The sequence below is a fragment of the Arvicanthis niloticus genome, chromosome 3, assembly GCF_011762505.2.
Source record: "Arvicanthis niloticus isolate mArvNil1 chromosome 3, mArvNil1.pat.X, whole genome shotgun sequence".
NCBI lineage: Eukaryota > Metazoa > Chordata > Mammalia > Rodentia > Muridae > Arvicanthis > Arvicanthis niloticus.
The window spans coordinates 128,610,041-128,636,653 of record NC_047660.1 but is presented as its reverse complement, the minus strand read 5'-3'; the positions used below and the strand labels follow the sequence as shown (position 1 = coordinate 128,636,653).

At 38.8% G+C, this 26,613-nt stretch overlaps 1 protein-coding gene across 1 annotated transcript in view; it reads right to left on the bottom strand.

Annotated features, from left to right (window-relative positions):
• Dnah7 (dynein axonemal heavy chain 7) overlaps nucleotides 1-26,613 on the bottom strand; it is a 256,781-nt gene that overhangs the window by 105,239 nt on the left and 124,929 nt on the right. The window contains exons 35-45 of the mRNA XM_034497949.2: nucleotides 24,746-24,970; nucleotides 22,266-22,463; nucleotides 20,830-20,985; nucleotides 19,240-19,408; nucleotides 18,135-18,261; nucleotides 16,460-16,679; nucleotides 10,370-11,242; nucleotides 8,343-8,572; nucleotides 3,895-4,225; nucleotides 3,050-3,396; nucleotides 1,760-1,940 (exon numbers count right to left, since the gene is read on the bottom strand). Of these exons, the coding sequence (XP_034353840.1) occupies nucleotides 1,760-1,940; nucleotides 3,050-3,396; nucleotides 3,895-4,225; nucleotides 8,343-8,572; nucleotides 10,370-11,242; nucleotides 16,460-16,679; nucleotides 18,135-18,261; nucleotides 19,240-19,408; nucleotides 20,830-20,985; nucleotides 22,266-22,463; nucleotides 24,746-24,970 (3,057 nt within the window). The remainder of the gene's footprint in view (nucleotides 1-1,759; nucleotides 1,941-3,049; nucleotides 3,397-3,894; nucleotides 4,226-8,342; nucleotides 8,573-10,369; nucleotides 11,243-16,459; nucleotides 16,680-18,134; nucleotides 18,262-19,239; nucleotides 19,409-20,829; nucleotides 20,986-22,265; nucleotides 22,464-24,745; nucleotides 24,971-26,613) is intronic.

Sequence of the window (26,613 nt, the reverse complement as noted above, 5' to 3'; positions counted from 1 at the left end):
AAAGCATAGTCCATGCAAATTCAGACTGAGCCTACATATAGTATTTCAAAAAAACTTTTTTTTTCTAAAAGGTCAGAGGCAAATGAGTGATTTGTTTCACCCACAGTATTTAATTGATTTGAAATGAGAAAATGAAAAACATTTTTTTAGACATTATAAGCAAAAACTTGGAGTCTGGTAAAGAATCTGATAGCTGATACTTCATTTTAATATCCTTGGGATTCTAAATTGTCCCAATGATGGTTGAGGCTTCCCTAATATAGGAAAAAAAAAATAACTAAATGCCTAAGGCCTTTCTCATGACTGCAATAAACAAGCGCTTTCCCTGTCAACAAGCTACCTCCTCAAAGTAGAATCTGAGCTATATCTGGTCAGACTGTGAGGGGGTCAGTGCATACTTCTTGTGAGATAGCTTTATAGTATAGAGACGCAAAAATTAATCAGAGGCATGGAGATTTGATCAACAGGCCATCTGCTGTAAACGTGTCATATCATGCACTGGTGAGGTCCTAAGCATGACTTTAAAACTTGGATCCAACTGCAAAAAGCTCACGATAAGCGGGGGTATCCCTGAGTTAACTGACCACGTCAAACCTGAATGCAACACCTGACATGGGAACCTTCTTATGACCTACTAGCCATGTGCCTGACACTCCATGGTATGCCCAAGTTCAGTTTTGTTTTCAAATGCCTGGTCCTATAACGTAAACAGCTTCCAGAATATTCTCTCTTTGACATACTTTTGGAGCCTGTGGTTAAGAACTGTAAATAGGAGGTGGAGGTTAAGCCATTCTGACTAAATGCTTTTTTAAATTAAAAGATGTAAAACATTACTTCACCTACAGATAGGCTTGAAAAAGCACAAAGTTTGTAATGGGTGATAATTTTGATGTTTCCCAAACTAAACCTTTGTTATTCAGGTTTCCCACCTTAAAGGATCTTCCCCTTCCAGGCTTCCTTATCTGTTGTTCCTTCAACATTGCTCAAAACAAAATGGATCAGATCTCAGACTACAACAATGCTACCACTGGAAAACCCTAAAGAAAATACTCTTGTGACTTCTTTTTCCTCAAAGGAAAGAAAGAAAAGAAAAGAAAAGAAAGAAAGAAAGAAAGAAAGAAAGAAAGGAAAAGATATTTAATATAAATATATGCATGTTGTTTTATATTTTCCAACATTTCTTTTTACAAAAACCTAAAGATTTCAAAAACATAGCAAAGTTGATGACTGTTTCCAGTGAGCAACTATATACTTACCTAGTGGTTGTATTGTTCAAATAAAATGTAACCATGGCCAGTTAACAGGTTAAGTCTTAAAGACTGATGAAATGTCTTATGTGTGTTCAAATACAGATTACAGGGCAGATCTTAGAGGCAAGAAAAGTGAGTTACTGGCTCAGGCCAGGGACAACAACTAGAAGCTGGGTTGTCCATGAATAAATGGCTTGGCCTTTCTGCGCTTTGGCTTCCTGCCAATAGCCCAAGAAGACTGGCGGTCTCAGAAGGGTGAAAAGTGAATGACTGATGCTTTGTGGCCAAGACTGATGTTTAAAGTCACGTGATCATGTTTTAAATGCCAGAGCCACTCCAAGTTCCAGGGCCATGTAGATCCAGGTGTTGGGTAGGTCTGGCCTTGGAATCCTAACACCCTAATCATGGCCCGGAAGAAAACGGGATTGACAAATTTTGTGCTAGTCACAATGTCTTTCTCGTTTCCAAAGTGATAATCTTGGCTTACATTTGCAACTGTCAGCACCTACCTGGTTTTCCAGGTCTGCTTTCTTCTGCTTATTCAACTCAAGTGTGTCTTGAAGCCTGGCCAGCTTGTCCTGAACCTCACGCAGGGCAGCCTGCTTCTTTCTAAGGCCTTCCATTGCAATCCTCAGCTCCCCTTCGGCTGCAGCCAGCTTTATCTTTTTGGGAGCTACAATTTTTGCCACTCTACAAAACAGTTTGGAAAATTAAATTTCTCCGAACATAAGGAGCTTTGTAACATAAATCTACCTTCTAAAAACTCTTTGCAAGGACTTAAGACACTTCTTTATGCAGAATTTACACCTAATTGTGGAATCCATATTTCATCTAAGAATCAAATCTGATACAAAGTGTGAAAAATGATAGTTAAGACTTTTGGGGTAAGAGAGCAGTTAAGGAGCTGTCATCCCTCAGAGACAGAGTCTCTCCAGCTGGCCTGGAACTTGCAGCATAGGCTAAGATAGCTGGCCAGCAAGTTCCAAGGCTCCACCTATCGCTGCCTGCCCAGTGCTGAGATTTTAAGTTAGTGCCACCATGCTTGGCTTCTCTTATGTGCTTCAGTGGGTTGAACATGGATCCTCGTGCAGTTAGACAAGCACTTTACAGACTGAGCTGTCTCTCCAGCCCAAATACCCGTATGTCCTCGTGCTGTGTCCTGGTTCATGCCAGGCAACTTCTCTACCATGCAGCTGCACCCCAACTGCTTCCCTATTTTAAATAAAATTTACATGTGTAAGATATATTTTAAAAAATCAATCTTTACTACCACGACATTACTTTATTTTTAAGTGACTTAGTAAAAGTTTAGTACTTCTTCAGTTTAATTTTTCAACATAGTAAATAAACAAAAGCTTTAGCAAAGAGTATTCCTAACTCCCAAAACTTTAATGATCATTAAATTACATATTACTTTTAACTGCTACAGTTTGGGCTCTAGTAAAAATAAAAGCAGAGCCAGGCGGTGGTGGCGCACACCTTTAATCCCAGCACTTGGGAGGCAGAGGCAGAGGCAGGTGGATTTCTGAGTTCGAGGCCAGCCTGGTCTACAGAGTGAGTATTAGGACAGCCAGGGCTACACAGAGAAACCCTGTCTTGAAAAAAAAAAAAAAAAATATATATATATATATATATATATATATATATATATATATTAAAATTAAAAAAAATAAAAGCAGCAATTGAGACAGATGTTTTCTGACAACCTTTTTTTCTTACATGGGCTCCAAGCTTTCTCTTGTCTATCTCAGTGGGAGGGCAAATCCAACACCCCAGGCAGGTTTCTTCTGTGCACTTACTTATCGTAGGAGTCCATTGCGATAACCCACTTGCACAGACCTTCTGCAGCTGTTGAAGCATTCCGAATCTTTTCTGGAACAAAGTCTGGGTTGGGGATATAACTCTTCCTTATAATATTCATATAAGCAGGAGGGATATTGTCCTTGTCGTACTCATGAAGTGACTGCAAAAACCTTATGTCACCGAGAAGTCTCTTAGCAGGGCCCCAGAAATCCTCAATTTTCTTCCCTGAACCTGTTGGGTCAGGGATTTTGTCAGCTTTGATTCCTTTCAATATGCAGATAGCTTCCATGACAAGTTTGACACCAGCAGGGGGACTCTTCATGGACTTCACCACGGTGATATCCTTGAAAAGCGATGTTTTATTATTAATAGAAATAAAGTCTGCTTGCACATCCACTGTAGTCATATTAACAAGTTCAGTCTTTCAAACTAGTCTTTAAGGTACCTTAAGGTATAGAAGTTTTCTGTGTTGGGTAGAAATTGCAGCAATGGCAGAATCATGGCAAGAATTTTGACAAGTCAATTGGGAGGGAATCTTAAAACAACAAAAGAATAATCATGAGAACTTACAGTGGGGGTGTGGCACAAGGCTCTGGAAGGAACCACCATGATGGAGAAAGGTGGAGCAGGAAGAAGAGGTAGAACTAGTGGGGGCGGTTGTGTGGTCAGTGGTGGCGGCAGCGTTAGTGGTGGGTGGTGGTGGTGGTGGTGGTGGTGGTGGTGGTGGTGGTGGTGGTGGTGTGTCAACTGGCAGCTTTGTCCCTTTTTAAAAATGTCTTTATCATGGTTCCCCCCGCCCCCCCACTGTGGCAAAGCCTCAGCCCTGGGGCACAGCTCTTACCTGCGCGGTCAGGGTATCAAGGGCAGCCAGTGCGGACTCTAGGATGGGTAGGGCTCCGGCCAAGTCGGCATCACATTCATCTTTGATGGCTTTGGCAGCCATGGCTTGATCGTTCGCTACTGTCTCGTCAGCTTTCACGATCTTCTCAGTTTTGGCAACCTCTATGGACTCCCTCTCAATTATTATCATCATTTCGTCTACCTCTCTGCTGGCAACTTTTAACTGTGGATGCAGTGCCTCCAGCTCGCTCTGCATGGTGGCCACCTGAGACGAAGCGGAGTCCAGTTTATCCAAACCCACCTCGTATCTCCTTTTCATTTTCATCACTTCACTGGAAGCAAACAGATGAAATGACATGAGATGCGCGGATCTGTTTATCGCATCAAGGGACATCCTGCATACTCTTGAGTCTTTCACCCCTTTTGAAGTAACTAAAGGTGTGGTCTAAAAGTCCTGCACAGGTATTAGGTGTGAAAAAATAAAAATACAAAATCATGAATAAAACAACTCTGGATTGTACACAGTTATGACCAAACAGTATATTTCAGTTCTTTCTGTGTTTTCAGTGCCTCTGTGTATATAACAAAAGCTCCGAGAATAAATAAGAACACTGATAACAAGGCAATAGAGCCTTCTGTGCCAAAAATAAGAAGGCTCCCTCTAACATTAGTCTCCACAGTGAGCTGCTTCCAGTAATACTATAGTTCTTGTAATAGTCACTTACTTCAAAGAGACCCCGATGCCCAAAATATTTTGAATATGGCCATAGATGAAACTGTATTCAAAAGTTATTACATCTTCCTAGCTGTTAGGAAGTTGATGCTAGCCAGGCTGGGCTACATTAGCCTAGGGTACACAGTGAGACCTGTATTTAAAATGTATTTAAATTACATTTTGAAATAGGATTTTTTAAAAAAAAAAAATTAGGACAAAAGGAGATTGATACTGAAACAATACTTTTTATGCAAAGTGATTTTTAAAGGAATGATAACTGATTAGAAATAATTTTAGTCCTTTAAATTTTTATTTTAATATTCTCTTAAATGCTTGTTCATGTATGTTCTCTGCTTTAAAAAATCTCCTTATCTATAACAATTCATTTTAAAATATTACATTTATTCAAAGGTGATATATTTCAAAAATCAAGAAAGTAGCTGGAGTCAGACACTAGCTTGAGGTATAGAAAGTAAACCAACTTGAGGTATACAAAGTAACCCAGTTTGAGGTATACAAAAGTAGTCCAGCTTGAGGTTTACAAAGTAGCCCAGTTTGAGGTTTACAAAGTAGCCCAGCTTGAGGTTTACAAAGTAGCCCAGCTTGAGGTTTACAAAGTAGCCTAGCTTGAGGTATACAAAAGACCCCAGCTTATCATATACAAAGCAACCCAAAGAAGGAAAAACAAAACCAAGCACTGGCAAGGCTGTGATAGGGAAGGAAAAGAAAGTCAGAAATGCACATTTCTATCATGTGTTGAATTCCCTCTTACAAAGTAAAATATTTGACAAAAATAGGAACAGAAGCACCAGATCTATGTACAGTCCTGTATTATGTGTGAGTTTGGCTCCTGTCAAAGCCTGGAACTCTACAGAGGTTTTGCTCCTGCCAGCATGAGACAGTAACAGCACTCATCCCAGGTGACACTTTGATAACTTAAGTACTGACTTTTGGTTAGGTGACACGATGACTTGGTTTTCCTGTTATAACTAGCTAGTGAGAGATCTGGGATTTAAGCAATTAAAACAACCACAAAACACAAGGTAAGAATTCTAGTTGAAATTAAAAGAGAACTTTAAAATTTTAATTTGCTAGAATATTGAAAGAAGCTTCTCTGTACAGCAAATCAAGCCAATTACAGAAGACATGATACAAAGAACAGTGGATTTCAGAGAGCCCATCCCCACTGGACAGATACATCGGAGATATAGCTCCTGTGTCTATGACTCAGGAACATCAGAGAAAAGGGGGCAGAAAGATTCTAAGAGCCAGGATACCAGGAAGTCTGTTATGAGGCCATCTCTCTTAGAAAGAGCTACATAAACCAAGACTGGAACAAAAGCAATGTGAATATCAATGTTGACATGGAAGGGGATAATCTCATAGGACCCCACTGGAGTCATGGAATATCAGCAACTACCAAGAGAGGGGGAATTAGTCTTTCCTAGGAATGAGCTCCTGACTGTTTGTCTAACACAAAACGGTCATCCCTGCAACCACACACACAAACAACAAAAATAGACTCAGCAGGTTGTACTCATATATTTGTGTGCGTGTGTTTGTGTGTGTGCATATGTGTTTGAATAAAACAATAATTTAAGAAAAAGAGGCTATCAATTTGAGAAGGAGAGATTGAAAGAAAGGAGGAATGGGGAGGGAGAAAAGATATAATTCTATTTTAATCAAAATGTAAAAATAAATATTAAAAATTAACTTGCTGGAAATTATGAAGGGAAACTGAAAAAAAAAAAAAACTTGAAAGGGTAGCGAGAACATTTGAGATGCACAGAAAGCCATGACTCTTCCACCCTCCCATCAGTTCATGTCTTGTTAGCTTTGCCATGCTTTCAGTTAGGGTAACCTTAAATACCATGAGTATACAAGAGAGAGTCTTGTTCATGAATGATATCCAAAATTTAATCCCTGAGAAATTATGGTCATCCTTCATAGGCAAATCAAAGAGAACATGCAAGAACACTTTAGGTAAAGAATCTTGAGAGCCAAATCCAAATAGCAGCCTTGGGTAGGAATTGAAGATTTCATTAGACAGATGGGAAATTTACTAATGGGAAGACTCACTAGAGTATATGGCTCAAAGGGACCAAGACAGCTCAGCCTGGGAGAGGATAGCAATCAGTACCCCTAGTGGGGCAGAAGCAATGCCCTGTAAGTGTCTTGTTCAATATGAGAAACAAGACTTCAAAATACTTATGCTCTTGAGCTGGCTACTGGGAGACTGTGAATTTAATTATGGAAATATGTACTAATATTTCATGTTAAAGAATCTGTTTTAAGTATTTTTTTAATATTTAAAAGAATTTGTTCTGTTAGGTTAATAGTCTTGAATCCATTGTAAATATAATGTAATTGAGCCATAGATTATGATCTCTCTTTTAGGGTTTTTTTTTTTTTTTTTAAATCTTTAGAACTTTATAATGTATAATTTATGGTTCACAGTACAGATAAGTTTGGTTAACTACATTCATAAATTATTTAAGTAACTAAACTTGATTTGTTAAAACCAAGATAAAAATACATCAAGGGTAAAAATGCAAAGTTATCAGGCTCCCTGCTGCAGGAAATGTTATTGTGCCTTTCAATAAAGTGTCGCTTGTTTTCCCTTGGCAAAAAGTATAAATACAATATAGAATTCACTTTAGTGAGCATTTGAGGTTGAAGGCTTTCTTAAGGGACACTGCTAAAATTTTTGAAATTTCCAACTTTCAAGTTTAATGTTAATCCACTTTAATTTTTAGAATATGCATTCCAACTCTTAAATTTTGAGCTGGAAAGAAAGTCTAGGGTTACCTTTTCTGAAAACTCGTGTTGACACTTGCTGTAGCATAGTTTACTAACACTTTCTAAACTTTGAACATCTGGTCTTAATGTTAGTAACTTTTAAATTCAAGTGCATTTCAAGTACAACTAAAGAAAGTTTGAGATCACTTTCTCTGAAAGACTCATGTTGACACTGGCTATAGCATTTGCTTCTTGCACTCTGTATTGACATGTTCAAATGGGAGGTTAGCAGAGAAGAAAAGCAAGCTCTAAAAACTGAACGGCAGCCTCTGGGATTGTGGCTGTAGAGATCCCAGAAAGAAGGCTTATCCATCAGCTTATTCCTAATAAAAGGGAAAAAACACCATTCTTAAATGATCCTCACTCAACATCATTGTCAAGGAATCCTAGGGATTTACCCACTGCCCTTAAGGGATCACCTCATGTTCTGCATGGGGGGGTGGGGGTGGGGGGGAGGAACATGTTCTTGAAGGTGCACATGTGTATTAGTATTTTGCAGCCAGTGGTCAACTTGGGTCTCATTCCTCAAACAGCATCCACCTTAGTAAAGCTGGCTGGCCAGCAAGCTTCAGGGGTCGGCCTATCTCCATCTTCCTGCACTGGGATTATAAACACACGCTGCTATGCCCAGTGTCTGCTCCCTGCTGGGGTTCTGGGGATCACAATTAAGATCCTTATGATTGTACAGCCATCTCCCCAGTGATACCTCCAGTCTTGCAGTAAATGCAATAATAAATCTATGGGGTGCTAGCAACATGGCTACACCCAAGAATAGACTGCTTCCCATCCTCAGACTCTGTAAGCACTGACTCTCAGCTTTAGTAAAACAGTACATTCATAGGCAAAGCATTTGGGTGCAGCATTATTATGTCATTTTTGTACAAACATTTTTAAATTTTCATTGCTTACTTAAAGGCAGAACATTTCATCCTTACTTTCTTTTCTTTTCTAACAACAGTTTGAAGGTGGAGATCAATTCCAGGTAAGAGGTGGGAGTCACATAATTATATCTTTGAAGTTCGTTATGGAAGGATGTTGATAAGTTGATAGTAGAAGTGTGGAAGCTTTTACACATGTCAATGCAGCCTTCTCGGATTTCCCCTGACATCTCAATGTCTTCCAGGAACCGTGAAGCAACTGCTTCCAGTGCATCTTCTGGCCATGACTAAATTTAAAATGAATAGTTTAGCAATTCATCAAGGTCAATAGTATGATCCTGTTACTGCTGCGGCCTTTTGCAATATGTGGGTTGGAGACAGAGAGGAATAGTTTGGGGCACTAAGTGGGAAAGACATGCTCATGAAGAATCTTCTTCCTGCCCTTGCCTGCTTAAGACAAAATGACAGCGGCCAGGGTAGGAGCCACTCTCTCCAGTTTACTCTGGGATTAGAGACGTTGTTCCCAAGTGTTAACAGGACACAGAAAGGGGAAGGGAATCTCAATTCAATGTGTGTTTCCCTGTATATGTTAAGTATTATTTCATTTAATTCTCCTTTCGTTTTTTATACTTTCCTGTGAAACAACAGAGTCACATAAATGACTACAATCTAGGTACCTCTTGGATAGCTCACAGGCACCTCAATGTCAACAAGCCTGAACCACAATTCCTCCCTCCCCATCAGAGCTGTATTCTCCCTCAACTCAGCAAACATCACCATCAGTCATCAATGTGTCTGAGTCAAAACACAGGGATCATCCTTCCTCTGCTCCTCTTCCCCAGACCTCTATGTATTCTACGAGAAAATTCTACAGGCATCTCATCCCTAAAATCACATCCAAACTCTTCCTTCTTTCCACACCACCGCATCCTCACTCACATTTTTGTTATCTTTAGCCAGTATGTTCCAGTGTTACCCTCACTGCCTTCATTCTCCAGAAAGACACAAAATGTCTTTTCAAAACAGAAACCACACTCATAACACACTTCCCAGTACAACTCAGGAAGTCCTCCCAGTGTACATGTGATAAGATCCCAACCAACTTGCAAATTTTTATCTGATTTATCCCTTCCTGACTTTCTGACCTCAACCATGACAATTCCCTCTGAGTTCCTCTACTCCCGTTATCCTAATCTCTTCTTTTCCACCCAGCCCCCTTTTACTAGGTCGCATCTTCCATGCTCTTGGTCCTGGTCAGGTTCGTTTGTTTTGTTTTGCTTTTTTTTTTTTTTTTCTTTTAAAGGGTGTCTGTAGAAAGCCTTGGCTCTCTGCATGTACCACCCCATCTCTCATTGTTACAATATTACCTAGTAGGTACAAAGCAACAAGGAAGGGAGCAAAGGATGCTCGCCTGAAATAAATTATGAGACAATAGAGGCATAGAGCCTATGCAAATTTCCAGCATCATAAATGGTTGTGTCAGATCTACATACAGGATTTCAGCTACAGCCGCACATGCACTCTAAGTGGGCGAGCTGCTCTGTGGAGCCATGGGAAGCCTAGGGGCATCTGAGTTCTTACACTTTTACTGCTTTTCTCCCCCATCTTTGTCATAGCTTCTCTGGTCTTAGTCTGTGCTTTCTGAGACAAAGCTCTACTGTAAAAATTCCCACAGTGTTTTTCCTTTTGATTTTTGTTGGGTTTGGTAAATAGGGCAGAGAGTGGAACAAGCCAGAGGTGGGAGTGTCTGTCTGAGTTCTACATGTCCACCCATCATGCCCTTTTGGCTCTCTTCCCCATACAGTGCTTCTGTGACCAGTCCCTCTAGGACTTCAATTATGGTGCTTCCTATCAGGATCCTGATATAATGACAGATTAATCCTAAAATTCTGTTCTGTGGTATATTGATATTAATGGATAATATCCTGTAATGATTTATGTCGTTATAACTGCATATGACACATTATGATAAAAATCAAAGATTTTGCTGGTCTACATTTTGAGGTGGAGTCTATAAAATATTGCATGGTAACGCTGGAGATTCAACATTTGGAGGACTCTGCCTAAATTTTACATGGAAATACCTGAAACCAGTCAATGGTACAGCAGTTAACAAGAGCAGGGAATTTCCGAAGACGAATCCGAAATGCATCTCCGATGGGACTCATGGCCAGGACCACGTGCAGCTGGTTGCGGCAGCGGTCAATAAACATGTTGAAAAGAGCTATGGGGCTCCCATCTGTCTGTTTGGTTTTATCCCGTTGGCGATCTAACTGACGCATCTTTTCACAGATTTCCTGCTTCTCATCTAAAGCAAAGAGGTTTGGAACCTCCCCGGCATTTAGGAGATTGTTGACGTCCTCTAGAAATGACTCTCTTTTTATTTGTGTGTCTGTGAACAGGAAGACCCCCTGCATGTCACCTTCCGCACATTTTCTTAAGATCACTTTTAGATCTTCATGCCACTCATGGCTACCATAGCCCTTGGAGATTTCCACCTGGAAAAGTGAATAATCAGCCATGTGTGCAGCAAGCCTGGTGACTGACTGCCTCCCGCTTCCGCCAACCCCCACCAGGAGGGCATGGCTTCGCGGCTGCTTCAAGATTCGAGAAATTCTACTTATGTGTTCTATGGCAAATCGGAATAAGACGAGGTTCATTGGTTTTTTGCTCATGTTGTTATATTCCTCTAGATGGCCTTCTACAATCACCCTGAGAGCATCCACATTTGCAATTTCTCTGTAGCCAAAATCTTCCCTCTTAGGATCATGGAAATCACAAAACATTAAACTTCTTAAATCATCTTCTTCTACAGTGCCATCGTTATCGAAATCCAAGTTTCTAAATAGGTCATGAAAATCTTCCTGCATGTAATTTTTCAGAATTTCTTGTATGTAGTTAATAAGCCAGCTTCTGTCAGCATTATCCAAAAGGCGATCATAATATACTCTGAGGACCTGAATAATTTTAAAAATGGCATTAAGAATATTTATTTACGTTTGCTTATCTATTTTGTATAAATTTAAAAGAAAACATAAAATAGGTAGTACAAAATACCATCATAAAGATCTACAGGTTTTATTAGAAGCGTGTGTGAATACTTAAGACTTTCTCATAATAAAGTTTAAATATTAATTTTAACAATGTCTACTTGATACAATAGTTACCTCCAGTGATCAATACATGAAAAGTAATTTGTATCCAGTATGATGCCTATAAGCCATATCTATGACCAGCATGGCATGACAACCCTAAGGGTGCAGTATTGGCACACATGCCTTGGTGGTAACCAACAGCTCCCTAATTGGACTTAAGACCATTTTCAAGAGGGAAATTGTTTGTTACTTGAAATTTAGATATAACTATTCAGTGCTAGTAAAGTCATAGTTATTGTTTGAAGGGGGACCTACAACCAGTACTTTACTCCCTAAGTCTTCAGCCGTCACGAAGGAAACATCTTTGCAAAAGATGGAGACCACAACCAATAAAAATGCAGAATTGTGGAGCTGGTCCCAATGGATACATCTACAAAATATTCCCACACCTAAGGCTCAGGGAACAATGTGGAAGATGGGGCAGAGAGATCATAAGAGACAGGGGATCCGGAAGTTTGCTGAGATTGTGTCTCCTAGTAACATCAGAAACTATACCTATAACGTCTTATCAGAATAACTGCCCACATATGAGCTGAATGAGGATGACACTAATAGGCATGCCAGGCTGGAAGAGGAAAAGCCTAAAAGGCTGCAACTCTACACAAAGAACTATAGGCAACCGAGAGAAGATGTGAGTGTGAGAGGTGATCTTCTCCAGGGGACAACACACCAGTTGGTTCAGTGCCCAGTAGCCATCCCTGAGAATACCTGTGCAAGTAACTGAATGGATAGTTAGATTTAGGAATATGGATGTATACATATATACATATAATAACAACTAGTAAAAAGAGAAGCCACAGGTCCAAAGGAGAAAGGGAAAGGGCATATGGAAGAATTTGGAGGGAAGAAAGGGAAAGAGAAATGTTGTTTGTAGTTGTATTATAATCTCAAAATAAATAAGTAAAATTTAAAAGTAACTTGCAGAGACTGATAGACTGTATATGCAAAGAAACTGAGGCCCTGAGAAGGTGACTGACTACCTCACTGATCACTCAGACCCAGATCACAGGATGCGGTCGCTGGAAGCCAGGGATCAATACCTCCCTTTCCATGATGCTTCTTTTCTTTTCCAAGACTAGTAACTTTTTAAAGGTTATTGACAAAAGCTATTTGTTGTGTTTCTAAGGACATGTTTTAGACAATTGTCTTAGATCAAGCGATAGTTGTTTTAGATGTATGGTAGACGCCTGAAGTAGTCCAGGTATAAGTTATTACAAAAACAGTATATTAAAATAAATCTGGTTATCTGCATATAATGTGGGGCCACAATAAGTAAGCAGGTTTTCTGCCTTCAACAAGTACTACTTCATGCTGATTATTACTGTCCTGAGGTTACAGTTCATTTTGGACTGAATTATACAGCCCTGCATTTGGAGACTGGGCCTTCAAGAGACAATTACAGCTAAATGATATCAAAATGGTCCCTAATCTGACAAAACAGAAGATAGATATATCTATGGGAAGAGGATGTTTTGATAGCATGCTTGCTTGCTTTCCTGCTCCACCCTTTCTTTCTCCAACTCACTCTAAAGACAAGCTTTTGAAAATTAGCATACCAAGTGTTCGGTTTTATTATAACAAGTTTAGTTGTAAATTTTTCTGATGCATGATGGATATTTCACACTTATCCAATATGTGGTTTACAAACACTGTCTTTGTCCTACATATTGTCTTTTCATTTTCTTAGTTTCCTTTGCAGCATGAGAACAATCTAACTTCGGTGAAATTCATTCATCTCTTTCTCTCCTTGGGGTTGTTGTTTTGCCTTGTTTTGGTAGAATATCTACATTTAACAAGTAAACTAGATAATATGTTTACTAAACTTTGGACACGATGGAGAAACCACAGGGAATGAGAGGAAACCAGTTTTGTTCAAAAGCCTTTTATGAAATGGTATCAAGTCCTTTCCAGACATTGCTAGAAAGGAAAAGGGGCACCTGCTGCAGTCCTCCATGTATATGAAGGAGGCTGTCTTACGTGAGCAGGTACAAAGCAGAGACTGAGTTCAGTACATCACATCTTTTGAAATACTAAAGACAATGTGTCTAATGTTCTGGGAATGAATGATAAATCAGAGAAAGAAAGGAAAAAAAGAAATTGTCCTTGTGAAGCTGGCGTGCTACAGATAACGAACAATAAACCTAACAAACAAAGCCTCCAACAAACTAGAAGTTGCCAAGTACTATGAAAAGCAGGGAAGAGAAGAACTGGTGGGTGCAGTGGGCTGCTGGGCTGCAGTATTGAACAGCATGGTCAGTGAAGACCTCACCGAGGCCAGATGTCACCAAAGACAGGGAGGTGGCTAGGTCCAGACACTCAACATAGGGCAGAAAGCCCTCCAGAAACCCTGGGAGAAAGGGCCATTCCCTCTGCACCACTGGATTAAAATTCTGAACATCACACACGCACACACACACACACACATACAAACATGAGTATATCTGAGAATATAAAATAGTCATTAAAATTACAAGTTATTTTGTTACGAATCTTGCTAAACATCCAAAGAACTATTAGCCATCATTAAAGTTAAATAATCTGATAGAATCTGCACACGGCTCAAAGGAGACTGTGTAAGTCACACATACACAACAGCACATATAAACCACTCATTGGCTAGAAAGAAGCAACAGCATGCTAATCCCAAGTGATAAAGTCTATTATGCAATATCCATTTTGCTTGCCTCCTCCCTTTATGTACTCATGCACCACTATTTACTGAGTGCTTGTTACATGCCACGCACTAGGGAAAGTGGCTGACAAGCAAAAGCTGATGCAGTAGCAGAGACAGCGAGCAAACAAGCAAACACAACTCAGAATGTGCCAGGTAATATTCTGTGTTATGAAGAATAAATCAAAGAAATGGTTAATGGCTCTGGGTTTGGAGCGGCTCCTACAATTGTACAATATGCTGTATAATAAAGGGATCTCTAAGTAATGACCGCAGGCATTCCATATAATGAGAAGAAAATACTGCAGACAGAAGAGCGATCGCGGCCAAAGCTCCTGAGATGAAAAATTCTAGATGTTTCCTGGAGTAAGATTATCTCATGATGAAATGCATTCTTGTTCTAAATCTTCCTGCAGCTGCAAAATTTATGAGTTGAAATCTTCCCTCCAAGATGATGGGATTAATAGGTGGAGCTTTGGGGAGGTAATCAAGTTATGGGGCAGAGTACTCATAGTTTAATGTTTTATAAAGAAACTGTAGAGTCCTTGACCTTATGAACACAGGGAGAAAGCTGTGTCTACAAACAGGCAGACTCTCCACAGACACCACACTGCCACGCCCCAGACGTAGACAGCCTTGGCCTCTAGAACTGTTTGAGATAAAATGCCCGATAATGATATAAAGCCACCTGACCTAAAGTTTCGTGGTTAAAGTATCCACCATCCCAAGAATGTATTAAATATAATACTCATATTAAGGTAATGATGAAAACTATAGCCATTGGTTGGAAAGGGAGCTGATGCACAACTCACTTTAGAAGATATGGTTTATTAGGACGAAAAGACTCAAGGCCATGCTCAGGCTTCTAGGTGGGCGAAGCAGCATTAGACAGAAACAATACAATAAATGTAAATGTAAACATAATGAGGCTTCATGGAGAAGGAAGGGCTTCCCCTTAAAACCTGAAGAGCTGTTTCATGAAGAAGAGAGGAAAGACGAGTAGTGGGTGGGGTAGAGAGAAGTCTCCTTGGAGAGCAGCCTTCAGAACACTTCCCTGAGCGAATCCCAGGAACAGACGGAATATCAGACATTTATAAGCCTGAGAGACTGGAGGGAACTTAACTTCACATGATTTAGTGAACCACGGTGTTTGTGATAAACAGTATAGAAAAGTTAGGTCCCATACACTGAGAGCTGTCAAGGCTTTCAAGGCCTCTTAACTCTGCTCCACAGCTGGCTGCAGGGAGGCATGGTCATCTTGGTGTGCAAACTGGACTTTTAGAAGTGACCACTGTCTTTTAGGGACAGGCTATATTCTAACAGGAAGCACACTCTTCCAATGACCTTAATGCTTTATCCTTGGCCCCCTCTCTAACTTCTAGGATATTTCTATGACTCATTTGCTCATTAAACATGGAGCCTCTGTCCCTGTCCCCAGATGTGGGACATACTCAGCCAGTTAGCTAACTCAAGAGTGACAAGGAGGCCATATTCTCCAGAGAACAATATTAGCCTTGCTGAGGCTATAACTTCCAAGTATGGATGGCCACTAGAATTCAGATTTGTATTTGTAAGGATTTAGGAATTCAAGTATTGTATCTAAAGTGCCTTGGAAAACTGGTTTGTTGGGATCTTTTAAATTTTACTGACGGTAGCACATAGGTTTAGTGTAGTAGAATGTTCTGATTGCTAGGTTAGTAAAAATGAAAACAACAATATTATTTACATATGGAACATGGGATAAGGTTGGGTGTTTCCACCTCTCTGTAGTCTCTGTGACCATTTCACATATCAAGCTATTATTTTCTATGTATCACTTTTTGTGTTTTCTCCCTTCTCTCCTTCTACCAAGTCTTTAGAAGAAAATGCACATAGACAGAAAGAACATCCTAGCCTTATTCCCCAGAAAACTCTAGAGATATCTTTTGGGCTATCAACTAGAGATCCTAACACTGGTTAGCTTCATAGTTTTATTTTCTTTGGGCCATCTTCAAATAAAAAACGTTAACTGGTAACAGTCACTGTTTATAAAACTACCTGTTTTACATTTCTTATCACAAACAAAACCTGTTTAACAAGAACCTAGGGAGGGTTACAATGCTTAAAGGAAATGGGCTGAAATTAAATCATATGTCAAGATATTCTGTATGCCAAAATGGAAAATTAGACATTAAGTACTTTAAAATTTAAGGTATTAAATACTTTAAAATGTATTGACAATGGCCTAATAAGTGCCAAATATCTAATGGAGTTCACGACATGCATCCATAAGTATTCCCTTTGACCCAGCCACTGCCATAGTAGTTCTTCCTCTTCTGTAATCACATTTGAATAATTTGGAATTTTACCTCATGGACCCACAGGCGTTTAATGGCCTCTTTGTTTTCTGCTGTTTCTGGTCTTGACAAACAAACACCTTGTATGACTCGGGAGAAATCACGAAGGTTGAACAAATAGTGAGACTTAGCTGGAGTAGGTAGGAGGTTCTTCATGGCATCTTTGTACAGGGTCATTGTACCATTCACAATTTGTGTGGTTAAATCTAGAAAATCATCTGGAAACTTATAACTTAGGGGAAAAATGTAAGAAAAAAAGTTAACAAACATAGGAACACTTCATGTGACTAATGTAACAATTTTTTGTTATAATTCAATCAATTTGGCTTATAAAACTCCCACTTCTAGTTAAAATACTTGATTATTTTTTTAAACTTATTTTCAAGTTGCTTTCCACTTAGTATTTTATGAGGTATGCAAAGGAACCCTGAGAATTCAGCAGGACCAACAGGCATAGTGGATTTCAAGTGTGTAAAAGCATAAGGACCAGACAAAAGCCACTATGCTCAAACCAAGTGCTTCCTAACTCTTCAACTCTTTGGTATTTCCAATTTTATATCAATAGGATGTAGCAAGATATCATCCCACTACATTTGTATAAAGCTCCGAGACTGGGCTGTATGAGAGGTAAGCAGAGTAAGGAGAAAAAGAGGAGAAAGAAGAGAAGGAGCTGAGGGCAGAGATATAGGAGCCATGGAGATCCATGCATCTATCGAGAGCAGTCCTGGGAAACAACTTACATCTAGGCTAGTTAATTGGTTAACACTTCTAATTGTGTGGGCATCTTGTTAATTTGAGCATTACCAAACTTATAAAGCCTTTGGATAATCTTTAAAAGCATTGGCAGAGCCATTTCCCACGCTGGCATCTCGTGGGTGGTAGGGCCAGTGCTTTTGGGCCGGCATGAGCTGTGGTCAGAGTTGAGTAGTGGCAGCACGCCACTGCTCATGGCCTCAGGCCTTGCTTAGTCAGGAAATTGGTGGAGCCCCGTACCACAAGACAGGTTGGGTGCTGTTGATTTAAAATATTACTGTAATAATAGGATCCATAAAAAAATAGGTATTTTCAAAGAAAAAAGGAGAATAAAAATTACAAAGGAAAAGGAGAGTAAAAGAGGCAAAATATATGATTAGGGTAGAATAAAATATATAGAGAGATTATTTCGTTTGAAAAGATTGGCTGCATTCAACTTTTGGTTAATGAGAAGACAAGTATCTGCTCTGTCATCACTAGGTTTCGCAAAAAAATAACAATTTCCCATGAATAGGCACCAGAGAGCCAAGATGGCTGACAAGCAGGTAAGAATGGCTCCAGCATGCCCACTCATTTTCTGGGTTAAAGCTGAATCCCCAGAGCTGAGGAACATTTCCCTGGAGAATAGGCTCAAGTCTCTGTTCTGAAATTTAGGCATGAAAACACCTCTGCAGGTGTCCACAAGAGGATATCAAAGTCATAACATAAACTGAACACTTCTTGTCAGCCTTGATTGTACTCAGTTATGAAACCTCAAGGCAAGCACCACACATGGAGATACTGCAGAACAGAGTGCAGTGGCCCATTTGTGAATGACATCAGCTGCTACCTTTCCACGTCTAGGATGCATTCATAGGAGCATGTAATAACTACTACTTATTTGATATATATTCTTTAATGAGAATAAAAAGATAGGTACTCTTAAATTACCTACCAGGTCCTTAAATGCCAGGTCAGGATTCTGGAGAAGATTGTGAACATGGACTTGTCACTAAACTCGTTGATGGTTACAATATTGAAATGTCTCATGTAGCGAGGAGTTACTGGATTTCGGCCACCACCTAACAATTAGAAAGTATAATTCTTAATAATATTGCTAGAATAATACGAAAGTATTTTCTTCACTATTTGGCAATTTAAAGTAACCTGGAAGATGATCAATTCATGGTACACCAAAAGATTTAAGAGTAGTTACCTGTTTGGAGAGACATTAATATTGCAACTTATTTTTACTCACACTTAAGATGAGGTTTTTCTAATCAAATTATTTGAGTAAATTCCATTTGACTATTCTATTCTAACTCCTCCCCCACATCTTGACCAATTTCATGTAACTAGTCTGTAAGTATATACATCCATTTCACTGGGTACTTGTGAGAATCTGAGAAATATCCACCTTCCATGGAATAATGAGCACAGTTTCAAACCCATGCTGCTTCATAGAACTGTATCAGACTTAAAGTATATTTAAAACTGTATCATATTTAAAGTGTATACAGGGCTGGGGACAAAGCTCAGGGGAAGGACAGAGGTTTACCACATTCCAGGCTCTCAGGGATTGACAAATAAAATGCAAAGATAAATAACAGTTACTTTAAAAAGGGATTTCCTCATATATTCTCAGTAAAGAAGTAATTTTAAAGGTATATAATAATTTTAGCATATAGTGTGCATAAACATAGTCTCTGAAGCAGTATATTCAGAGTTCTTTTCTCAACTGAGCATCAGATTGAAGGCAGAAAGAAGATGGTGAGAGGTCTCCAGTTAGCAGAATTGAGACGTTTTAGGCATGCTGGGATTAGCTCAGTTTACAAACTTCTCTTTAAAAAGGAAAGGAAGGGAAAGAAAGAGCCCATTCCTCTGGGTTCTCACTATTTTAATTACTCTTAGCAAATTTTAAGTGCAGGAACTAGTAAGAAGGGCTGTGCATTAGTGTGGAATGATGGTTATCTGGGACTCTCTATTCTCCAGTCATCTCTGTAGATACAGCCAGAGTGGTTTTCTCTCTCAGTAGTCACAAACTCAGAATGTATGCATACCTGGAGGGCCCATAGCGCACATGATCTGGATGTCCACTAGTTTAATCACAGAACAATCCTTGAGGTCATACCAGTTCCAATGATCTAACCACTGTCTAAGTAACTCAATGGGAGGCTGAGCTCCATAGACCTCGCGAGCAGGCATATTCACATCATCGACAAAGACAATCTAAGAAAGAAGAGAGAGCAGAGAATATTAGCACTTAAGACCCTCGTGGTGGCGCACGCCTATAATCCCTGCACTTGGGAGGCAGGATATCTCTGAGTTTGAGGTCAGCCTGGTCTATATAGTAAGCTCCAGGCCATCTAGGGCTACATTAGTGGGGCACCGTCTCCAAAAGAAAAACATAAAATAAAAGAATAGTATAGAAAATATTAGCACCTGACATAGAACCCTACTATATAAACGATGCCGACAAAGTATTAGTCTGCATTCTTACAGCTATAGGATGTATACCTGAGAGGTGACAAACAAAAATACTATCTTAAGGTTCCTACAGAAATGAGGAGCCCTCCTCGTTGCTAATATTTATAGGTTGGTGGTTCAAGGCTTACAGATCCTCTTAGGCCATTTGCAGCTCACTGTATTTTTTCCCTTGTGAAACTCTCAGAATTATTAATTTGCAAAGAAAGGTGTGACTGTTAGGTGAGCTGAGCTTTTGAGTGGTGAAGGCTCAGCTGAGAAGGGAGCTTCTTGCAGAGAAGCATGCATAAGTCATTTTGTAGAGAGCATTTTTAAAGAAAAGGAAGCATTAAACATGCTAAGACTGTTAGTACAGGAATTAAAGTCTAATTTTTCATATCAATATTTTGTTTTCAAATTCAAAATCAGCACCTTAAAAATATCAAAGGGCAGGCACTTAAAAATAACATCAAAATGTTCATCATCATACAAATATGACCAGTTACAGGATCTTTTTAAAACAAATATGACCTGTTTTAAGAAAAATTTCTTTTCTTTCTTTTGTGTTTTTCTTTTTTTGAAGCAAGGTCTTATGTATCCAAGGCTGACCTTGAACTCAGTATGTATCCAAGAATGACCTTGATTTCTGGCGTCCCTGCCTCCATCTCTTGACAACTGGCCTCACAGGCTTTTGCCACTACATGCAGTTTGCTGGTAATCAAACCCAGGGCTCTGTGGGTGCTAGCTAAGTACTCTACGTGTTATGTCATATTCTCAACCTAGGAAAATTTAAAATTAAAAAAAAATTATTTAAAAGAAAAGGCCAATGAGATAAAAAGACATCTCAGAGGGTAAGTATGCCCACTGCTAGGACTAATGCCCTGGGTCTGAGTCCAGAGTCCAGAAAAAGTTGTCTTTTTTGCCCCCAAAACATGCTCGCTCTCTCTCTCTCTCTCTCTCTCTCTCTCTCTCTCTCTCTCTCTCTCTTTCTCTCTCCCTCTCTCTCTCTCTCTCTCTCTCTCTCTCTCACACACACACCCCAAATCATTTAAAACAAAAACAAACAATAATCCAAAGATGCCAATCTTTAGCTAACTGGGTTTCCTTGTTCTGATTGTGGCAGTGGTGACATGAAGGGGCCCAGGGTCATACTAGAGATAGAACAAACAGTGGGGGAAAGCCCTTACCATTCTCTTGCCTAAAGGAGGGCCAAAAACGCCTTTCCTTCTTTTGTCCAGTTTCGACATGATGATATTCTGAGTCTGGGCTGCTGTAGTCTGGGCTGAGAAGTTAACTATAAGAGGTTTGTAGATGTCCTTATTGAGTTGATTCAAAAGGAAATTCTACACAACAGGAAATAATAGAGTGAGCCACAGCTGAAACATGTTGTGTCATTTCAGAATAAACATGAAGCATCACTGTTGACAAACCTGAGTTTAACCTGACATAGCAGAACAATGCAAGGAAGGAATGAATAGGAACAACAGTTACCATGGCAACAGCGTGTCTCTACCTGCCCAGGTGGATTTTCACAACCACATTAATAGCACACTTTACTCAACAGGAACCAGCAAGGACTGAGAGGTTAGGAAAGTTACCTCCAGCCTCGGAGGAAGGACAAGAATTCAGCCTCTGAATCGACACGGTTGTTTTAGACGATCATTACTGCCTTTGTTCTTTCATGCCATCTCTCAGTCATTTTTCTGTCAGCTAAACTTAAGTTAACAATACTTTATTTCAAGCAGAATTCACTGGAAGGCAAGTGTTAGTTAGCAGTGTGGTTCTTCATCAATATGTGTGACAGGGACAAGTAATAGCTACATATAATTTCATGAATGGTAATGGTTTTAAAACCAGTACAATCTATGACCTGGGTTGAATTTGAATTTGGTTTTTTGATACTAGTGAGACTTATTGCTTGGGTATAAGTGGCAAAAGGTTGTGTTTTCCTCAGATTCTGCCTCAGTAAATGAATGATTCTAAGACAACTAGCATACAACCAAATACCTTTCAGAATGGTTAAAGAATTTGACTTAAATTAAGGTAACTGAAGAACCAGGAACAAACATTGTCAAAAACTGGAGCAATGTGAAATGATTAGAAACCTGGGATGGGAGGCAGTCTGGCAATAGCGCCTCCCTTCCCCTTCTCTAGCTGAGATTTGGGCCATATCTGTCATGGCAGCTGGCACCACACAGCTGGGATAGTTGAAGACTCACTGTGGGAAGTCCATCCTCTTACTACAAAGTAACCATCAGCTGTAAAATAATTCAGAAAAGTAGCCATCAAGTCTATCTACTAAAACAGTTTTCAAGCGACATAATCCTCACCCTAAATAAGTTATTCTTATATCAAAATGAGTGGGACGTGATTCAGTAACATCAAACAACATTATCACCTAACATATGCAGCCCACCAGAGACAAAACTGTTAAGTGTTCTTTTTTTAAAAAAGTACATCTTTAAAGAGTTTCCTAAAAATAAAAGGCAATTGCTCCCAAATTCCCTGCAATTCAAACAACAAAACTGAGTATTTTTTTTAATTAAGCTAACCTTAAACACGATTACTTTTAGAACACCATGAATGCTTTAATCAAATACATTTACATTTCTATGGTACTCACAATGATATAAACACTCTTTCCAGTTCCTGTTGGTCCTACAAATATTGAAGGTTTTTGATGAGTGGTCAGTAAATTCATTAAAGCAGAGTAACGGATTGTGTCTAGCGTTGGCACAATGATCTCATTAAACTGTACATCCTTGGGAATTGGGGGAGTATCTGCCAATTTCTTTATCCATTGATCCCATCTTCCTAAGCCCTGTTCACAGTAAACAACCAAACAAAGTTGTAAAATACTTTCAAAGGCTCTGTACTTCTGTGCAATTGTAGAAGACATCAAGACCAATAAAATTCTGATGTTCATACATTTGTTTTGTTCTTTAGCACAACTATTTTCTCAGTCTGAAAGTTGAATTTTCTATGAAAATGGAGGAGAAACTCAGCTTTCATCTGACTAAAACTGCACCGGTACTGCTTGGGCATCTCAGATAGTCTGAACCCACAGCTATGACAGCTCCATCATCAATATTGGATTCTTTAATCACATTGACAAAATTTAATGAATCAATGCTTAAAGAGTAAAGAATTTTATTTAATATGTTGCAAAAACATGCAATAATTTCGCTAGAAGTTAACTGTATAGCACTTGACTTTAACGGTTATATCAGGCAAGATTCATTTAATGAAAATTTAATATAATTTAAAATCATTAATATATAATAACTAATTATATAATTAGTTATTAATTATATAATTATATAATTATATATTTTTATATATTATAATTATAATTATAATTATAATATATATTAATTATATAATTATATAATTAGTTATATAATTATATAATTAATTATATAATAACTAATTATATAATTAATATATAATAATAACTAATTAATATATACAACCAATATCACAGTATATTAACTATATTCACAATGAATTATAATATAGTAAGATTCCAAATTTGTGATTATCATGAAAATATTATGCTACGTATTTGCATCCAATTAGTTTGTAAGTAATGTAATTTGAGTTTTTATAATAAAGTTTCAAAGTCATTCCTCTCTAGAAAAAATAATATTGCTTTATCCATTCTTAATACCAATTTAGAGATAGACTCCTAGCGATTCAAAACACATCAGATACAGACCCATCTTTCATTGCCAAATACCCACAGCTAGTCCTCACTAGTGGCTATCCTAGACAACAGATGTCTCCTCCACTTGGCCTTTGCACCACATTCCCTGAGCCTGGACCATGGCATGATGCTTTTCTGAAAAGCATATGGACTCACTGAGCCCAGCTGTATTTTATTCATTTTGTGTGTTCTGGCAACTAGCTACACATTTGGTGAAGACACTAAGTTTAGTGAGGGCACTGAATTCACATTCAGTCTAAAAATTATTCTGCAGACTTTTCCATAACTGGTGGGGAAAAACAGTTCCTTTTCATGATATTAATAATCTATTCAAACATATCTTGGACCTCATATAAGAAAGGAAGGCTGAAAAATCAGTAAGCTAGAGTGTACAGTCACTTAAAAGCTATGACCTTAGAGAAATCCCTTAAGAGCTCTGTGTCCCAGGTCCCTCCATAAGGGACATCTCACTCTTCCTATTTCTCCTCTCTCTGGAAATTCCAGGTTTATGAATAAATTGAAATAAAATTAGCAAATATGTGTTGGGCAGGATGAAGAATTCTTTGTTAGATGAAATTGGCAGTACAGCTCTAGAGCTATAAAAATTAGAAACTCCTAAAAATTTATCTTAAGGAAATAATCTGATGCACATACCATAACTAGTTTTTAAAGAATTTTCACCAAAGCATTATTTATAAAAGTAAAAATTTGAAGATTTGAAAAGCATCTTGGTAGATTTAGGAAGGCCCTGGGAAGTAATTCTACTGAAGAAACACTAGTGATATGGAAAGTTTTCTCTTTATTAGGTAGGGAAAAAAAAACAATAGAAACTGCCCATTGATTACATGGCACAATCCTAATTCTACTAAGTTTATATAGGTTTAAAATATTTATCACTTCTAATGTTTGTTCTAAGCGCAGTGTTCGTGGAAGTTACAACAAAACCAACAAACAGAACTCAAGACTCATAGTCCAATCCATCAGAAACTGTTCATAGGAGCATGCATTTACTTCTACAGGACTCTGTGCCTGTAATATATGTACACATGAATCTACAAGAGATGGTCTTGAATAGCATGTACCTGGTGCTGGGCTAGGTATCATAATGTGTAATTGTATTTAATAGGTACAATTGGTCCATTGGTTATTAGCACCTTTTATCACTGAGGAAAATTACATTTAAGAAAATTATCCCATCCAAGCCTATGCAGGAAGAAAATAACTTCCCTAGGACTAAAACTCAGGGTGTCTGGCTGCAAAGTTGGCACATCTTCTTCTAGTTCACACCATCTGCTCATGTGAGCTGTGAGGGACAAATGACCCCAGAGCCACCATGTGCTCTGTCTCGCTGGAGACTCTGCCAGGCTGGCAGTTACACATCCTGCTTCAGAACTCACCTCCGGGACAAACTGATAGTCATATATTGTTCCCTTCTCAGGAAATGGCACCGTTAATGCCTTTGAGGATGTTTGCTCAGTACCACTCAGTAATTTAAACTTATTTCGAGTTAGGTCTGAAATTGGACCATCCATTAGCTCTCGAAGGATCTTATTGAATTTCAGACGATCATCATCTGTACAAGATGCACCGACAGACCAGATCAATGAAAACAGAAAAATGCCCTGCGTTGGAGAGATGAGAAGATAGGGTGCAATTAAAAGAGATGCTACAGTCTATGCTGATGGCTTAAGTCACCATCCAGATTGATATTGCTGCATGTGAGCTACAGCATAATAGCAGGTCATCTAAGGATTCTATAAGAATCACTTTCCCCTCAAATTATGTCTCATAAAATCTTTAAAATGATGCAATGCAGCATAAATTCAAGCCAAGGCAAACCTTACAACCATGATTCTAATAAATCATGTGTTTCAAACGCCTGCTACAGCTTTTTTTTCTGAGAGAACATTGAAGTAACTTTGTAGGGGGTGAAAATTCATACACATTTCATTTCAATTTTGATGCAGGTACCCAGGATTTAAATAAAACAAATCTCCACTTCTTTATTTGAAATGCGATCTCAGCATTAATTATGTGAACTAGATTTGCCATAACAAAAGCATCATGCTTGTACCAAAGCAAATGCACTGAAGACTATACCCGCCAATTAATTGGATGATAAAAATCTGCCTTCTTTAAAATCAAGTCTCTTTTTAAATGCTGAAATCAACAATCACAACCATGCTAAGAAAGGCTATTGCTTTTAATTCTGTTTGTGTAACATCTAGTTTATGCGGAAACTTTCTCTCTCAAAAGTACTTGTCCCTAACTTAAAAGCTAGCTTATTTTTTTTTTCATAAAATATGCTTTGTAAGAATCACACATTGGCCAAATTATGCTATGAGCAGCATATTAGTATTGTTATCTAAAACTTCTATCAGGTCTACTGATACCTTCAGTAATGCTCACAAATTTATATTATTTTTAAATTGTGTGCCTGTGTGGGATATATGCACATGAACATAGGTGCTGGCAGATGTCCCTGCAAATAACTTCTTTGAGTCACCTGAACTGAGTGTTAGGAACTGAACTCAGGTGCCGCGCAAGAGCAGCAAGCTCTCTTAACCACGGTACCGCCTCTCCAGCCGTATATTACTATTTTTCAAATCTCTTAGCTTATGATATAGATTAGTGGTAAATCACTAGCCTAGCATGCCTGAGGTCCTGAAGTCAGTTTCTAATACTGAAAAATGAATAAATAACTGCATAAATACATAATATTTATTTGACAAATGTCAAAGTAGGAAATAATAAATCATGGCTTGGGGAAAAGCTTTGTGACAGAGACTGCTTTAGCAGCTGGTCAGGGCCTGGTTTCAGTGGCAGATCCCCACTGATCTGTACTGTCATTTGCTGCTCAAAACCTTACACCCTCGCATCTCTACCCATGCAGTTGTCCTAACAGTACTCTGCATTCGGGGCGTAGCCTCTCCCTCCCGCTTAGGCTCCTACAACTTCCCTTTCTTGGACCTTGCTAATTAAGGTTGAAGTCTACCGTTGTCCAGATAGCTCTCTGAGCTGGGCAAATCAGGGAGCTCCCTTTACCAGCAGGACTTCCCTTTCTCTGACCTCATCTGGGCAGCCTGAACCCCGACTCTCTCTACCTGTTCAACTTCTTCTTTTCCCCTTCCTCTTTTCCTGATAAGAACCCAACCAGCAAGTGCCTTGGATTTCTGTAAAGCCTCTCTATGCAAAGGAGGCATTCACAGAACTTTAAACTCTAGCCAATAATTTTCATTTACTCTGAAAACTTCTTCCCACTCTC